Source organism: Panicum virgatum, chromosome 2K (genome assembly GCF_016808335.1).
Source record: "Panicum virgatum strain AP13 chromosome 2K, P.virgatum_v5, whole genome shotgun sequence".
NCBI lineage: Eukaryota > Viridiplantae > Streptophyta > Magnoliopsida > Poales > Poaceae > Panicum > Panicum virgatum.
Window position 1 is genome coordinate 63,535,173 of NC_053137.1, and position 17,627 is coordinate 63,552,799.

Genomic DNA, 17,627 nt, shown 5'->3' on the forward strand with positions numbered 1-17,627 from the left:
TCTATAATTAGATATTAATTGTCAAATAACAACAAAAGTGCTACGGTACCAAAAATCCAAAAAATTTCGCAAACTAAACAAGGCCTGATGCTGGACCAGATCATCAACGCCTTTGACAAAAGGTACAAATCGTTTCTTCTTCTCGATCTTTTTCTTCCCCTGGCGAGAACAAGCGCGGCTTGAAAGTTTCTCCAAAGCAACCGCGAGCCTCGACGTCGCGAGCTCCTGGAAGCTCGTCTCTATTTCTCCTCGCGCCAGTCATCTGCTTTGCATGTGGACTTGAGCAGAGCTCAACAGCCCCCCCTCCTCCTGCAGCTTCCTTCTCCAGCTACCACATGTGATCTGCATCCAACTCCGCTCCCTCTCTTTTACCAAGCCGTGCACACACCAACAGACCGAGGGCGGCGCCTCGCTGACCGCAGCTGGGGACTGCCTGGGGCGGCGCTAGGCCACGGCCAGATACGGGTGGGGATTAGGCGGCTGTGGCCACTGCCAGCCAAGGGCAGGTCGGTCGTGGCCGCGGCCCGCGGATCAGCCCGCGGATAGACAGAGCTAGGCGGCGGATGGACGGGGCCTGGCCGCTCGCGGCGGGGAAGGGATCAGCGCCCAGACGTGGAACTCGCCATGGAGTTCAACCTGCGCCCCCCACGATGACCACCGAGTCACCTATGTCTCCTTCCGGTGCGCACAATAAAAATTGAACTTTAGACTATTTGACGGCTAACTTACGGCCGGCCGTAAGTTAATCTCCCCGTACGGCCTACCTTTTTTAGGAAACTATATTAGATTATTGCTTTTCTGTTTCGGTAACCCCGCCTCAACCTTGTTGCCTACCCCTTTTTTTTTGCGCCAACGCTCGTCGGGACCGCGCTACAACTATTGCGGGCTCCACAAAACCCTCCTGCACGAAAACCCTCCCGCACGAAAACCCTCACTTGCCTCCTCTGTAACGGTCCAGGTTTTTAAATAGCCAATTTAGGTTTAAATAGCCAATTTAGGGTAATTAGAACCAAATTATGCATCATGTGCTTGAATTGCTTGAAAAAGGATCTTTTTGTAAATATAAAGGTTATATGTGTAATTATGATTTTATGCAAGGTCCTTTCTGCAGTTATATTTGAATAGGTTGTGAAATTATAGCTTTTGTGGAGGGTGTTTTTGCAAAATTTAGTGCATTTATTACATGGCAGCAAATTTTGCTTTTAAGTCTATGTTTAAAGTGAAAATACATTGAAAAAGACAAAGTTCCTGGTATTTAAAATTCTTTCCATGTTTTCAAAATTAGCTCTTGAATCTTTGATCAAATAAATTTTTGGTCAACATCAAAGTTGTAGGTCTTGAAAAACTGAACAACTTTCATGTTGGGCACTTTTTCATTTGAGCCCTAGATTAATAGTTATCCATGTTTTTCAGATAGGTCCCTGAAATTTTGGAAATTGCAGTTTAGGTCCCTGTCTTCTTCCCCAGCTTCCCTCTCTGCTCTCTCTCGCCGCCGGTGCCGTGCGCCGCCCGCCCGCCGCGCTGGGACGCCCCCGGCCAAATCCAAATTCGCCTCCGCTTCACGTGGCGCCCCCACGAGCTTCTGGACCCACTTTCCCCGCGCGCTGGAGCTCCCTCCCTTCGCCACGCCGCCCAGAACCGTCTCGCGGCCGCCACCGCGACGCCGCCGTGGCGAGCTCGCCGTAGAGCCCCAGCCCTCGTTCTCGCGCGCGCCTGGGCACTACAAATAGCCCCGCAAACCATTCCCTTCGTTTGTTTCCCGATTCCCCAACCCCAGACCCAGGAACACCACCGCCGCCGTCCACCGAACACCGGCGAGCTTGATGCCGCCGTCGGACCGCCTCTCTGCAGCTCCTCCGCCCGCGCTGACCACACCAGTAGCTCCGCCTTGGCCCCGCGAAGCTCACCCACCCCTCCTACTCGCTCAATTCCCACCGGAACAGCTCCGCCGCCCACCCGAGCTCCGACGAGCTCGAAGCTCGCCGCGGAGCCGCCACGGCAGTCCTCCTCCGCCCAAATCAACCCTCCCACGAGCATCCCACACTCACACCGGTGCTCACCGACTCCACCCTCGCCGCCCAGTGCCACCGGAGCACCCCCGCCGATGAGTTCCCTCCGCCGCCGACCGCCTGCTCGCGTCGCGCCGCCACCACAGGCCACCCCGACCTCTATTTCGGGCATCTACAGGTGCGCCGTAGTCCCCTCTAGCTCCCTGACCTCTCCCTTCTCGCCGCCGACGCCTCCCTTCACCGGTAAAGGCCGGTCAAACCCCGCGCCCCTCTCTGACCTTGGCTATGGACCTCGGGTTGGAATTTGGAAAAGCCCAGGGGGCTGTCTGTGAAGCTCAAGACACATATGAATAGTGCCACTAAGGACTTCTTTGTAATTTTTGCTGAGAACTTTGAAATTCCATAGAAATTCATAGGAAATTCAGAAAAATATAAACTTTGATGTTTTGGAATCCTTGTACAAAGATCTATGCAGTAGAATCATAATATGTTAGGCTTTTGTTGAAAGTTTTTGCTGTACAAGTGGTTTTGTGTCACTAGGTAACTAAATACTAGATGTTTAATCTTTTTCTTATCTGATGATTGAAAGCTTGTATTACTCTGAAATTTTTATGGTAGTTTACTCATGTGCCACTAGCTTTTCTATAAAAATTTCGTGGTCAGTTTTCATGTGTAGCTTTTTCTTTGATTTAATCCTTGTTTAATAGACTTTAATTATGATAAATTGTTTATGCTGATGATAAATCATGAAAATGTTTCTGAGTGATCTTTTTGAATAGTTTAGCTTGTAAATAAAGTTTAAGCCCCAGTTCATGACTATAACAGGAGATAAAAATGATTCTTTCTTAACTGATGTCTATTTTGTTTATTTTGTCAGAATTAATTCTGTCTAGATAAAATCATGATAAATTCACAGTAACTGGATAATCCCTGTGTAGATCTCCTGTTAAATTTTGAGCTTCTGATAGGCTTTAGTTTGACCTGTGTAATTCATACTTGTTCTAGATGTTATCTGAGTGAATGAATTATTCTGAATAAATGGTTAGATGTTTTGGCATGATTTTTACAGAGTAGATTACTTTGTTCATGTTCTGTTTATTTTAATTTTGGTAGAATTTATTGCTATTTGTACTCTGAGTTGTTGATTTATTAGCAATCCATGGCTTGCTTGTTATAAGAAACCCCCTCACTTGTTAATGAAGTTAGTATAACTTGCTTGTGCTGTTGATCATGATGCCTTGTGTAGTTAAATTTGTTATTTAACTACTCTATAAATGATTGCCCATGTGTGTTTATAATGTTGTTCTTGCATTACATATAGATACGACTACTTTGTCAGACGGGACGTACGAGCTGATTCCGGAGTCTGACGGAGGTGATCTCAAAGCTCAAGCAAACACTGCTGAACTAACTGAAGCCCCGGACCAAAGTTCGGAAGAGCCTAGAGCTGAAATAGTTAGCATCTACTGAGAAGGCAAGCCCCGGACATAACCTATATTTCAAATTATTATCATTTACTGTTATTATTTGTTTATGCATTTACAGTTCTTAGGAGTTGAATTGAAACCCTAGATGCATGATCCTAGGAACCCATGTACTGAACACTAGACCTGAGTTCGACTACTTGCTAAGCTTATAGGACCGGTAAAAGTCGAGTGATTGCCTGTCACTCGCGAGCTTTATAGGAATTGCTTGTTTACTTTCTGTTGTTAATATAAGGACGACGGACGGGGTTGTGTTCTATATCATGACCTTATGTGAGACCCCGTCTGTGTTGATGAACTTGCTAAGGTCGCGGTGTGTGGTAGCGGTGGTTAAGTTTTTGAAAGTACTAGCCACATGCCGTAAATATGGTACGCGGCAAGCCTAGTAGCCGATTGGACCGGGGAGTGGATATACCTTTCACTCTTTCTTTAGAGATAGGTTTTTAAATGTTATTGTTGATCAACACTACGACTTCAAGGGACAAGGGTGGACCGGGCACGGGTGGACCTTGGAGCCCTGTAGTCGGGGAGAGTGACCCTATCCACAAGCCGGAAAGAAAGGTCAACGGTTGCTTGGAAGTGACTCGACGGTGCTTCAAGCGTGTGTGTTAGGTTTATCCTTGCAAGGTTGAATTTCGATTCAGAATCGTCCGCCTCTCACGATGAAATGAGACTGCTTGATCCCTTTGCCACACAGAGTAATAAGAGCAACAATATTATTTATTAATCTTGGTGTTTGTTTAGTTTTCTACCATGTTTGGATAGTAGTTGCTTACATAGAATGGTTAATCAACTAGAATCTTGAAAGCTAAAACTTGAAAGTAAGGACATACTCTTTATTGCTTTTTCAGCAAAAGGAAAACCAGAACCTCACAAACCCTGCATAGTCTAGCTAAAGTGGGTTAAATATACCCGTTGACGGTTAAGTCTTGCTGAGTATTAGAATACTCAGCCTTGCTGTTGAAACCCTTTTTCAGGTTTGAGTCTTGAGGACCAGGTCGCTAGTTTGACCTATCCCTGCTCTTTGCCTCCTGGCTGGTCTGTAGAGAGGGATTCGTCTTCGGCCGGCAATGACCATGACGAGTGATACCTTGCTTGGGCTAGATTGGTATACTTTTGCGACGTGTTGTAGCCATCGTTGTCTCTTTCCGCTGTTTTCAAACTCTGAAGTTAAAGTTATGGTTTGTATAACTGCTTTTTAAAGTTTGTACTTGTAATAATGTTTTAGAACTGGTTTGTAATCATTTTATGCCTGTGTTGTAAACTTGTGGTTGTAATATCTCTGGACTCGCCTTCGTGCGGGGTATGCTTGTTCGATCCGAGAACCGGTGGTTGTATCGGGACTGTTACCCGACAGACCAAGAATTATTCCGTTTGAAGTGCGTTTGAGCTAGTGTTGCCTTTATGGTGACGCCCTGCGCACTTGAGCCGGGATAATTCAGGTGGTTCTGCCACATCCTCCCTCTCTCAGCCGCCAGAAAAATTGCGTTCTCGGATCTCCACCACTGCCGCCGCCGCCTAGCACACACAGAAGCAGATGCAACTCCAACAAAAAATGGCGGCGGCACAGAAGCAAAGATAGGCATCAACGAAAAGGCAAAAGAAAAGCAGATCACATCGAATTAGGTACGTCACACATAACAAAGTCTTTTATGCTGCGATCATCTGCAATTCTTCCCCTCCCCCAAGGCCCCAACATCTAGGTTCCAGTAACCACATGGATCCACATGCGGTGGCATCATCATCCCCAAAAAAAATGTGAAGAAAAAAACAACAGATCTTCTCCCCAAAATACAGATGCAGATACGCTGTAGTTGGGTCCTGTGTTGTAGAACCACTTTTGAAGCCGCTGCCATAAAGCCTGATGAAATCAGTATAGAAAAATGCTTGATTAGATTGGTTGTGGTGCTGAACAAAAGTACAAGCTAGCTTGATTAAATGCATATAGACAAAATATACATGCAACAGTTATCTAGAAAATATAAGCTAAACAAAAATAACTGATCTACCTGTTGAACAGTACATTATTGCCTAATTAATCACATTTACTTGCTTTTTGATGCATATAAAAAATCATAAAAAGGAGATGCTTGATTAGATTGATTGTGGTGCTGAACAAAGTACAAACTAGCTTGCTTGAATGCAGATAGACAAAATATACATACAGGGGTTATCTAGAAAATTATAAGCTAAACAAAATAACTGATCTACCTGTTGAACAGTACATTATTGCCTACTGAATGACATTTACTTGCTTTTTGATGCATATAAAAAATCATGAAAAAGGAGATGCATGTTCAAAAACAATGTGTTGTAATGGTCTGGTGCTTCTATCTAAATCAGGTTTGTGATCTGGTACTGAATCAAATGTGCAGGGGGTAGAGTTGCAAGGGGAAAAAAGAGGTTGAGAAAAAGAATGGATTTAAACAAGTCCCCACCAGATTTTGATTATGATTTCCTTGGTGAGTCGGATGCAAATCCGCTCTATTGCACTCAGGCAGAAGATGGGGGGTGTGTGGAGGCAGTGCATGATATTGAGCATATTCCAGAGCAAGATCCATCTGTATTTCCTGTTGGCAACTATTTGGCTACTGTTGGCAACAATGTAGATGAGGCCGCCCAGAATGTGCAAGTGAATGATGAGAACACCCAAGATTTGCAAGTTGTGGAAGAGATCTGGTCAACACCTCCAGTGCCATACATTGGGCAAACATTTTCCACTAAACAAGAGGCGAGGGAGTTCTACAACTCTTATGCAAAACGAATTGGGTTCTCAGTTCGTACAGGGACTTCACGCCTCTCAAGTTTGACTAGGGAACAATAAAAGATTCTATTTGTTTGTAACAAAGAAGGCCGTGGAAGGAAAATGAAAGAAGGCAATTCAGTTGTAGAATATGATGACAGTGATTCTACGGTGCGAGAATCTGAACCTGTGAACAACGATGAAGGTAATGACATTGAAAATGCTGAGAAAAAGAAGAAGATGGATGGTGGAAAGAAAAGGAAAAGGGAGAAGATGCATCATACAGATTGCAAAGCAAGAATGATTGTCAAGTTAATTGGTGATAGATGGCATGTGATTTTCTTTGCTCCAGATCACAACCACGACCTTGTTGTGAAGCCGTCCTTGAAAAAGTTCATGAGGTCTCACAAAGGCATCCCTCAGGCGGAGAAAGATTTCATTGAAATGTTGCATGGTTGCAATTTAAGCACTGGGCGCATAATGCAGCTAATGAATGAGTTCTATGGGTCTGCGCAGCTAGTGCCATATGAAGCAAAGGATGTTGGCAGCTTTCGCTCCAACATTCGAAGAACGGAAAAATTTAAAGATATGCAGGAGACATTGGACTACTTTAGGGAATTGGAACATGGAGATGCAGAATTTTTCCACAAGATTAAACTTGATGCTGAGCACAGGGTTGAGAGCCTCTTTTGGGTTGATGGTGCAGCAAGGCATGCTTACATCGAGTCATACCATGATTGTGCGTCTTTTGACGCAACCTACATGACAAATATGTATGATATGCCATTTGCTCCTTTCATTGGGATCAACAGGCATGGGCAGTCATTCATGTTGGGATGTGCCTTCCTAAGGGATGAAAAAACTCCTAGCTACACTTGGTTATTTGAAACTTTTCTAGAGGCAATGAAAGGCAAGGCGCCTGTGAGCATTATCACTGATCAAGATGCAGCTATGAGGTGTGCAATTGCTCATGTATTCCCTAATACTAATCACCGAAACTGCCGGTGGCACATTATGGACAAGTTCACTGGTACAATTGGGCCTGTTTTGGATGGGGATGAGGAGCTAGAAGAGGACTTCAAAGAATGCTTGAACCACACTATGAATCCGCAAGAATTTGAAGAAAAATGGGATGCTATGATAAACAAACATGGATTGACTGACAATGTCCATTTTCAGCGCTTGTATGCACTCAGGAGCAGCTTTGCACCAGCTTACTACATGCACTGCTTCTACCCCTTTTTGCAGTCCACACAGAGAAGTGAAGGGTTCAATGCTGTCCTAAAAAAATATGTAAACCCAAACATGTCTGTGCTGAACTTTGTTAAGCAATACCAAAAGATTCAAGACAAGTGTTTGGTTGCACAAGATGGGCAAGATTTCAAGACTGACGATAGAGACAGGAGAAGATGGTCTAGATATCCTATTGAGAAATACGCATCTACTGTCTACACTAAAAACCTATTTTACAGATTCTCAAAGGAATTTGAGAAGACCGCTGAGTATGATGTGAAGCCTGAAGGGCAAATCCAATACTACCTAGTGCCTAACAACAAATTTGTTTATGGCTATGGCAAGCGGGCATATCTCGTGACTGCGATTCAGGACGAGGAAAGCTATTACTGTGAGTGCAGCAAATTTGATAGAGATGGTCTGATATGTTGCCACATAATGAAGATAATGACTAGGCTGGGTGTGAAAACAATACCTAATCATTTCCTACTGAAAAGATGGACACAAGAATCAGTCCCTGAGAATGAGAATGGGGGAGTTAATGCTAATTCACATGTGCAAGCTGACTTTATTGCTCGAGGTATGCCCCTAAACAACAGAAAGACCATGTGGTTCGCAAATCTGTCTACAGCGTTCGCGGGATTAGCTGTTGAAGGGAGTGTTTCGAGGGAAACTTATGATCTTATGGACAGTCATATCAAAATGATACGCTCTGCACTAGATGAAATCAAAAAGAGGAAAAGGCCAAGCAGACAGAGGGTCCGTGCAAACACGCAGCCTACCGGAGGGACCATTATGCCTAGTGTTACAACTAAAAGTGCCGCGGATATACCCGCGGTTTCAGCTCCTGTTATTGGTGTGCATTCTGCTCCCTGTAGCGGAGGAGTCATTGCAACTACAAATGTTTTGCCTACTGTCCAGCCAGGTGTGTGAAAAAAAATCAAAAACTATCAAACCTGACACTATGCACTAGATTAATTTGCTGGTTGGTGACTCTGCGGGCATGAAAAAAATGTTGTGACGAATATTGAATACTTTGTCTGCAGGTGGTTGTGATGGTCTACCTACTAAAAACCCTGGTGCTAGTGCATTATTGAACCCTGTGGGCAATCCCCCGAGGTCAAAAGTGAAAGGCCGTAAGAAGGAAAAAAGACTGAAAAAAGGGATGAATGCAGAGGCAAAGAGGAAGAACAAGTGCAGCATTTGCAAGTCCACTGAGCATAATGCAGCAAGGTGTCCGGAAAAAATGGGAGAGAGAGTTTCAGAGTCTGGGTGTGTCCGAGCTTTGGGTGGGTTGGAGGGATAGTTAGGGTGTGTGTGTGAGGCTATATTGAATAGTATGCACCTCAAAAAAATGCTTTTACGCCATAGGAAAATGCTTCTCAAATACACTTGAGATGCTTGTGTGGCAATGTGATTTGCTTAAGATGGTGGAACTTTCTAATTTAGTTACTAAATTGCTCCATGAATACACTTGAGATGCTTTGTGGGTTATGCTAATTTGCTTGTGTGAGAAAAATGAGAAATCATACCTATTCTGCATTTAAGATGCTCTCCCAGTCTACGTCATTTTCTTCATAGCTGAGCCATGTATGCGCCAGGATCTTCCGTATGTTAGGAATGTCATTTCCATGAAGCTCACACACCAAACGTCCATCCCAATGTTGAGCATGCATCAACATGTGGAACCCACAGTCATGGCTGCAAAATGTAGAAAAAATCATAAAAAATAAGAATTTAGTGTGTCCTGTGTTGTGCATCTGATTGCATACAATGAAAAAGCACACAAATTTTTTTTTGCTTACTTGTTTGTTTGTTTTGGAACTGGAATTTGAACAGTTTCATAGTTCTCTATTTGCTCGGTTGTCTGAGCATAGTAGATTTTCCATAACTGTTTGATTCCGCTGGTGATTGTGTTGCAGCACTGTGCCAGCGCTTCATTCTCCAGTGTTCTCATAGAGTCGAGGACTTCAAACCTGTTGTTCCGAAGGTTCAGAACAATTAGGAAGTAGTGCCCTGAATGTATATCGCTCGAGACAAGCCTTTGCAACACAGGGAACAATACCTGTGTAATGCATGTCAAAAAAAATGATAAGATAATTTTGGATAAAAGGGAACTTACAATGGTAGAACACAGAGGGGGGTGGGGGGGGGGTTTGCTTTGCACCATACCAGTTGCCGGTGGTTTAGATTGTTTTCACTTTTTGTGAATGCATGTTTGACCGCGCTTGCGTAAATTTGTTGACTTTGCAGGAATGTCTGTCATTTGGTTCGGTTATATGAGAAGATGTCCAATCCATGAAAAAAAGAGGAAAAGCAAAAATATTGTTATTGGACCCAAAAAAGAGAGGAAACTCACCGTAATGTATAGCGGCATGACCCATCTGGTTGCACCCTTTTTCTTCTTGCCATTAATTACATGAATGCCAATCTCTGCGATAGTGTTGGTTAGCTTTCCCCCTGGTTTAACTGAATCAACTAAATGTCCCAGTGTAGCATAGTTGGACAAATAGTTGATTATGACTACACTGCAAAGAAGCAAAAATATAGTAAAAACAAACACAATTTATAATTTAAGCATGCAAAAATGCTAGATGATAATTTAAAACTAAGTGGCAGGCATGATATACATACTTCCTGTTCTTGGACCTCGTTGACCTTCCTGAGAACATACATACTGCATTATAAGTCTTCGTCACGGCTCTACTGCAGCTGAATGAAACTTTCCTTGCACCATTAAGATAAGGGGACTGTAGTGCAGCAGGCAGCTTGTGCTCTCTTCTTGGTGGAGGTGCATACTCTGGTGTGATGGAAAGATCTCCAATAGCTTGTGGTGCCTGTGCTGCTGTGTGAGAGCTTGTCCCGACGTCTTGTGGTGTTCCTGCACCTTTTGCTGTTGCTCTTGATATCTTGCTGCTGGTGGGATCTGCATCTTTTGCTAGTGCTGCTGCATAAGAGGGTGTTGCTGCAACTTTTGCCGCTACTCCTGAATGCTTGCTGCTGCTTGAATCTGCTCTTGGCGCCTCCGGCGTAGAAAAAGATGGTGTCCCGGTGGAGCTTGTCATGACAGCTTGCAATGTTCCTGCAACTTTTGCTGTTGCTCTTGATATGTTGCAGCTGGTGGGGTCTGCATGTTTTGCTGGTGCTGCTGCATAAGAAGTTGTCCCAAGAGGTAGCGGTGTTGCTGCAACTTTGACTGCTGCTCCTGAATAATTGCTATTGCTAGAATCTTCTCTTGGAACCTCTGGTGCAGCATAAGATGTTGACCCGATAATTTGAGTTGTTCCTGCAACTTTTACATCCCTATGCTTGGCCTTTGCTTGCTCATTGATCTGAATAGCCTGTGCTTCCAGAATTTCATACACATCATCATCCAGCCCATCCAATGTCCATGCAGATCTGGGGTCTGCTGAGAGAGAGAGAGACAGAGAGAAATGATTAGACACACGCTGGGGGTTTGATGAACTTGGTTCCTGATGCATTAAAAAAATGAATGCAGTAGCAGCAAAAAAGCTGAAAAAATGAACTCATTACCTATAGGATCAAGGCCTTGTGTGTTGGATACTTTCTGAGGTGGTGTGGGATCTACAATGAACTTCATAATATCACAATCGGGGGCTGGGAAATCCCATGAACTCCCTTTGACATCACCAACAACCGCCTTCGATGAAGTAGCTTCGTTACTATGTTTTTGGTCCCTAGAACTGCAACTTTGATCTGTTGCACCAACCATATTAATCCCATCCACTCCATTAGTCAGCTTGTCTGGTAGTATTAATCTGGAACGCCTGCTGATCAGACTGCCTGTGCTACCCATTGGTTGAAGTGTAGGAATGCCAACAGAGCTGTCAGTAGCTGTTGCTGTTTGCACCCTGCCTGCTTGGCTTGTGGCTGATTGCATCCTTTTTAACCGTCTACTAATGGGGACAAGGTCTTCTTCTTCTTCTTCTTCTTCTTCTTCTTCTTCTTCTTCTTCTTCTTCTTCTTCTTCTTCTTCTTCTTCTTCTTCTCGCCTTGTTCTTGTTCATCTTCCCCTTCTTCTTCTTCTTCTTCTTCTTCTTCTTCTTCTTCTTTCTCGCCTTGTTCTTGTTCATCTTCCCCTTCTTCATCTTGATTGTCTTCACTCTCAAAATCCTCATCAGAATCATCCTCGCTGCTGCTAATCCACTCCTCTCCATCATCATAATCTGGGTCTTCGTCTATGTCTTCTTCGCCATCATTTTCAGATTGTTGTGCAGTTTTACTACGCTTTGATCTTCTCAATTCTGGCTTGGGAGTCTCTTCAGCATCAGCCATATCTTGTATGAAGGTGCCAAGCAACTCTGATACCCCAGTCAGAACTTTACTCACAGCATTGGCGATTTTTCTCTTCTTCTGCAAGACATTAAAAAGTGAATCCGGTGCGTGTATACTGATTTGCTCAATACATGCTATAAAACTGCATGAGGGGAGGGCCTAAATTACTTTAACAGAGCACAAACACACCTCAGTAGCCGTGTGGGGGCGCCTTTAATGCTACAAATCTGTTTACATCATCCATCTGGAAAAATGAAACTTGGGCCACCGAACTCCCTGATAATTTTAGCTGGAGAAAAAAATGCAGAAAGGTTAGTGAGGCCATTTACAGAACCTAACTGTACTGCAGTGAATAATGTGCATTAGCCCATTACCTTTAGCTTGCCAAATGATTCATCATGGTTTGTATCGAGCTTGATTACCTGGTCCAAAAGTTTCCTTGACCATGCTGCAATCCTGGGCTTGGTTGTAGGGATTTGCACATTACCAACATCTAATGAATCTACGTACAGGATCTGAAAAAAAGGTGTAAGATGCAAGAAAGTAAAGAACTTACAACAAGATGTCGAAGGCAGAAAAAAAGATAAGATGCAGATAGTAAAATGACAGTGCATAAAAAAAGGGATGAGGACTTACAACAAGTAGTAAGATGCAACCCCTCACAGAATTTTGCTTGTTCATTTTTCTGGCTGCCTCCTTGAGCTGGTCAACAACAAATTGACACCAGTTCAGCTTGTTCACGCGTGTAAGGTCAAGAAGTGCTGGATAACATCTGGGGCTTATTCCCAAACCAGTGGGCGGGCACAAAAAGGTTGACACTGCAATCATCATCCATGATCTCAGAAAATCCTCATCTGCGCGCTTGTTTTGTTTGATCCTTTCCATTATTTCTTCAATCCTAGGTGCTTGCCCTTGGATAATTCCATACTTGCTGTAGATGAAGTTGATTGCATCCACATCCAACTCATATTTGACCTCGTCACCTTTGTCTGGCAAGTTTAGGATATTAGCCACAACCTTTGGTGTCACTAAAATCCTACCCCTCCCGGGGAGAACTAGTTCTGATGATTCCGGATCAAAGCACTCCGACATCAGCCAATTGGCGAAGTCCACTGGCATTGTGGTGCACGCGATCTTCAACAAGCCATCAAATTTGACATTAGCAATCATCTCGCGCTGATCCTCAGAAATGTATCTATATAGCTTGATAAGTCTAGCAGGGGGATGCCCTGTTCCTAAGGTTCTGCACACATATTATAATAAAAAGTACAAATGAAATTCAGAAAAAATGCCTGACGAGATGCATGAATTTGCTGTGCTGAAAAGAAATTATTGCCTAACTGTGACTTGGGGCTATTGGTGAAATAACGTGGGGGAGGGAGGGGGGCATACTGTATTGGATGATGTCGCACGGGCATGTCGCTGCTTCTCCGCTCTTGGCATTGTAATTGGAGTGTGTTTCAGAGAGAAAAAGCTGCGCATTACACAAAATAAAAGGGGTAAGTACTGGTGCTGGTGGTGGTGTTAACAAATGAATAAGTGAGTAATGGTGCTGCTGGTGGTGGTGTGTGCAAGCCAATGTCTAAAAAACACATGTAGTGTCTAGTTTCATTTAAAAACTGATCCATAGCAGAGCAATGTGCGGTCTAGCACTCTTTACTTGATGCATAACAGCACAGGTGTGCGCTTAGAAAAAGGCAAAAAAAAATCAGACAAGTAACCATGCATATATACTGCATCTTCAGAAAAAAAAAAACTGAAGGCATGTTAAGATTTTAATGTCTGAAACTAAGCATTTTTAGGTTTAGTTAGCTAAAATGTCTAGACATGTTCAGATTTGTGGTGCAGGGCAATGTGCAGCCTAGTTCAGATAAGGGGAAAAAGACTAATAACTATACATGTTCAGATATAATTACCTGGATAAACACATGTTCAGACTAACTAGATTGCCAAAAAAAAATAAAAAAGGGCCAGCACAAAAAACACAAAATCGCCACCTAAAACAATCTCAGAGCACATACACACAAATTAGCCTATAGATGCTACGGATGCATGAAGCACATACACAGAGCACATGTGGGGCCTTGGATCATGCGGGGCTAGAAAAATCACACACACATGCATCAATTTCGGTTGGGTTTGGACTGAGGCATCCAATCAGGGGGGGATCCAAGTGAGCTGCTCACCTGATTCGGGTCTGGGATTTCTGACGAACCCCCTGATGATTTGCGCTTGGATCCCGCAGATATGCTCGCTGGTTAGCTCCACCAAACAAAACAAAACAAATGGATTAGGATAACCTCCGCTCGCACAAAAACCTCAGGAAATCAAAAATCGCAGAAATCAAACGCGGATGTGCTTGGACTAGGAGTGAGGAGAGGCATGGATTTGGGGGGGAGGGGGGATCCAAGTGAGCTGCTCACCTGATTCGGGTCTGGGATTTCTGACGAACCCCCTGATGATTTGCGCTTGGATCCCGCAGATATGCTCGCTGGTGAGCTCCACCAAACAAAACAAAACAAAACAAATGGATTAGGATAACCTCCGCTCGCACAAAAACCTGAGGAAATCAAAATCGCAGAAATCAAACACAGATGTGCTTGGACTAGGAGTGAGGAGAGGCATGGATTTGGGGGGAGGGGGGCATGAACTCACCTGCACTTCCTGCGGCCTCTCGATTCCAAAATGACCTTGATGATAACCTCCACCAAAATACAACCACGAAGGAAATCAGAGAAAATCAAAAAAATCGCTGCAAGCTCGAGCGGTGAGGGGGAGTAAAATCCATCAAATCGGCGCGCGAAAAAGGAGAGAACACCTACCTGGATAGATTTGAGCTTCGATCCCCCTGGAGTGCTCTCGTGAGATCCCCAGATGAGCGGATTCGGGTGACCAAAATGTCCCAAACGGAAGAGAGAGAGGAACCCTAGAGAGAAAAGATGAGGAGAAGAAATGAACCCACGACAGAGAGAGAGGGAGAGAGAAAGGGAGGGCAGGGAAATGAACGGGCGCGCAATTCGATGTTTTGAATGAAAAATCAACGTTACTAATGATGTGTGCGCCTGCGGGGTTAGAAGTGTGTGGGCCTGCTGGCCGCGCCGGTAGATGCAGCCGGCCGTGTGGGAGGCCGAGAATACGGCCGGCTGTTATAAAGTCTTTACCTTATATAAATACTGTAGTTTTTCTTGACTCTGCCCATTCCTTCTTTTTTTTTGTTGTCTTCACATCCTAACATTGGCCCTTCTCCGTTTTTTTCTTGGTGTGATTAATTGGTATGTAAAAAATTAAATAAATAATAAATTTGAAGCTCTTCAATATACCGACTTTGTGAACTATGTAACAGAGTGGCACTACGTAGCTACATGAACATACTTGAAATCTCCACGACTTAATTTATGCGCATATATAATATATTCTGTTTATGCTCCTATCTTTGATAAATATGAGTGTACTTTGACTAGCCTTGTTGCGGGTCTATTTCTGCGCGGCAACGCCGCGCATTGTTCTAGTTCGGTTGGAAAGCGCGTGTGCAGCCGAAGAAGAGTGGGCCGGCTCGCCTTGCCTCTTCCCCGCGTAGAATAAATGTCACCTCGAGTTGCCTCATCCCTTCCGGCCTCGCCCGCCGTGCGCCACCCGCTGGGCTTGACCATGCCGCCGCCGCGTCCGCAGCACGCAACACGGCGCCCTGGCGGGCATCCATCCAACTAGCACGCACATACCACGGGCAGAAACTAGTTCAATCCCAGCTGTCCGCGACCACTTAAGCCTTCGCCGGTGGTGGCACACGGAACGGCTGTGGGGCGTGCGCTCGCTCGCTCGCGCACCGCCTGCCTTGCGCAGCGGCTCACACCATCCGTCTGGTCCGGGCCGCGGCTTTCCGGCAGCCGCGCTCCCCGAGGCCACGCTTTGCGTGCGCGCTCGTTCTCGCTCGTTCCGCCGCTGGTTGCCTCGCCCGCTCGCTCGCTCGTGTCATGTGCGCCCCTGCGCTGCCCGCTGGTGGCTGGATCCTAGCTGTCGCCCGGCCGGCCCTCCGCCGCCGCGCTCCCTCACGAGACCCGCGTGCGCGCGAGGCGGCGGCCGCGCGTTTCGTCCAGAACCTTCCGGCTTCTCCGCCGTCCTGTTCCGGCTGGCACATGCACACGGTCAGACAACAAACGCCAATTCAGCGACCAGCAGAAATCCACGGAATAATACAGGCCCTGTTTTCAAAAAAAAAATTCTACAGTACCCATCACAAAGAATGTTCGGATACATACATGAAGCACTAAATACAATTAAAAAAACTAATTACATAGTCTAATTGATTAGCACGAGATGAATTTTTTAAGCCTAATTAGTCCATAATTGGACATTATTTGTCAAGTAACAACAAAATGTACTACAGCACCAAAACCAACAGCTTTTCATCAATAAAGGGCCGGTAGGATTTATCCAGCTGGCCGATGGATGTGTTTTCGCAAGAGGATTCATGCCCCGTTTAGTTCTCAAAAAAATTTCTACAGTGCCCGTCACATCGATTGTTTATTACATTAAATGTAGTTAAAAAATAACTAATTATATAGTCTAACTGATTAGCATGAGACGAATCTTTTAAGCTTAGTTAGTCTATAATTGGACATTAATTACCAAATAACAATGAAAGTGCTACAATGTCAAAACCCAAATATTTTTGCGAACTAAACGGGGCCTGAGGGATCTCGTTCTCTCGAATGTTCCTGATGGGGGCTCTATCACATTATCACTATTAATTCTACTATACATAAATTAGAAGAAGAAGAAAAAACGATGTCAGAAGATCAAGGCGGCACTATTCTGAATGTTTCTGATCCCCATTGATTTGGTTCATTTATCTCAAAGTCTACGCATCGCGCTCCTCCGTAAGCCACAAGCCGCGGCCGGCCAAAGAACAATACTACTACGCAGCTACGTCAACATCCCTAGCTGATCGATTTCTTAGTGCCCGGCCTGACAGTCGCCTGGGAAAGATTGAAGATTACGCGCGCCCAACTCGAGAGGCCGGCGTTGTTAGTCTGCACAAAAAGCGACTTTTTGTCACGCAAATTCGGAGTGAGCAGAGCACTAGTGAGAACCTACCGAGATGACAGGGATGGGTGGCCCCTTTTGACACCATCGGATGATTGATTAAGGCAGCTCCCACCCATAAACTCGTAAACACAAAAAAATCATCACATCGAATGTTTGACACATGCATGAAGTACTAAATGAAATCTATTTATAAAACTTTTTTCATAAATGGGCTGTAAATCGCGAGACGAATCTAACAAGCCTGCTTAATCCATGTTTTGCAACATGTGTGCTACAGTAATCATCCGCTAATTATTAATTAATCCTGGATTAATTAGCATCATTAGATTCGTCTCGCAATTTACAACCCATCTGTGTAAAAAGTTTTGTAAATAGACTTCATTTAGTACTTCAAATTAACAAGATTCCAACGCAAAAAATTTTGCGTTTCATCTAAACAGACCCTAACCGGCAAGGAATTGAATGGCATGAACCTTAACCTGAAACTGCATGCAAGTCCATGACACTATGACAGGTTTCAGCAAAGTAGAAAGCATGCGCACAAGTTCTAATGTGCTAAACGCGGTGGAACGTTTTACTTCATCTTTTTTGTTTTTGAAATCCATCTTTCTAAAGAAAACAGGTCAATAATACAAATTCTGTGTTCAGCAGGCTGGAGCTGGAGGCTGGAGTTGGAGTGGTGTGAGAGAAAAATACAGTTATCTGGCTAGTGGCTGGAAAATAGAACTGGAGCAATATGAGAGAGAAATATTGTAGCGCTGGAGGCTACAAACACCAGCCGAATGCAGTGAAAAGATGAAGGAGGGGGTGGGGGGG

At 44.5% G+C, this 17,627-nt stretch overlaps 3 protein-coding genes across 10 annotated transcripts; 1 reads left to right on the top strand and 2 right to left on the bottom strand.

Annotated features, from left to right (window-relative positions):
- Positions 1-5,084: 5,084 nt before the first annotated feature.
- Positions 5,085-11,483, bottom strand: LOC120694232. 2 transcript variants are annotated; one of them, XM_039977388.1, is made up of 7 exons: positions 11,004-11,483; positions 10,104-10,878; positions 9,829-9,997; positions 9,642-9,728; positions 9,275-9,534; positions 9,002-9,170; positions 5,085-5,354 (listed from the first exon to the last, which is right to left on the bottom strand). In XM_039977388.1, exons 1-6 carry the CDS (start codon positions 11,368-11,370, stop codon positions 9,002-9,004), a joined length of 1,827 nt encoding a protein of 608 aa, XP_039833322.1. In that variant the 5' UTR covers positions 11,371-11,483; the 3' UTR covers positions 5,085-5,354. The 2 variants fall into 2 exon arrangements, with proteins under 2 accessions (XP_039833322.1, XP_039833330.1); XM_039977396.1 differs by having other exon boundaries at positions 10,104-10,875; positions 11,004-11,481.
- LOC120695578 (protein FAR1-RELATED SEQUENCE 5-like) lies at positions 5,910-8,402 on the top strand. Its single transcript, XM_039978789.1, has 3 exons — positions 5,910-6,297; positions 6,346-6,441; positions 6,589-8,402. The coding sequence occupies exons 1-3, from the start codon at positions 5,910-5,912 to the stop codon at positions 8,400-8,402; spliced, it is 2,298 nt and encodes a 765-aa protein (XP_039834723.1).
- Positions 11,484-11,509: 26 nt separating the features above from the next.
- LOC120694245 lies at positions 11,510-14,867 on the bottom strand. Of its 7 annotated transcripts, none has more exons than XR_005683413.1 (9): positions 14,588-14,867; positions 14,421-14,467; positions 14,189-14,256; positions 13,952-14,019; positions 13,158-13,239; positions 12,402-13,008; positions 12,140-12,267; positions 11,955-12,054; positions 11,510-11,843 (listed from the first exon to the last, which is right to left on the bottom strand). XR_005683413.1 is itself a non-coding variant. In XM_039977403.1 (9 exons), the coding sequence occupies exons 5-8, from the start codon at positions 13,181-13,183 to the stop codon at positions 11,956-11,958; spliced, it is 873 nt and encodes a 290-aa protein (XP_039833337.1). In that variant the 5' UTR covers positions 13,184-13,239; positions 13,952-14,019; positions 14,189-14,256; positions 14,421-14,467; positions 14,588-14,856; the 3' UTR covers positions 11,510-11,843; position 11,955. The 7 variants fall into 7 exon arrangements, 6 of the variants coding, with proteins under 6 accessions (XP_039833337.1, XP_039833354.1, XP_039833345.1 ...); XM_039977403.1 differs by having other exon boundaries at positions 12,140-12,280; positions 14,588-14,856; XM_039977420.1 differs by having other exon boundaries at positions 12,140-12,280; positions 13,952-14,027; positions 14,588-14,856.
- Positions 14,868-17,627: the final 2,760 nt, after the last annotated feature.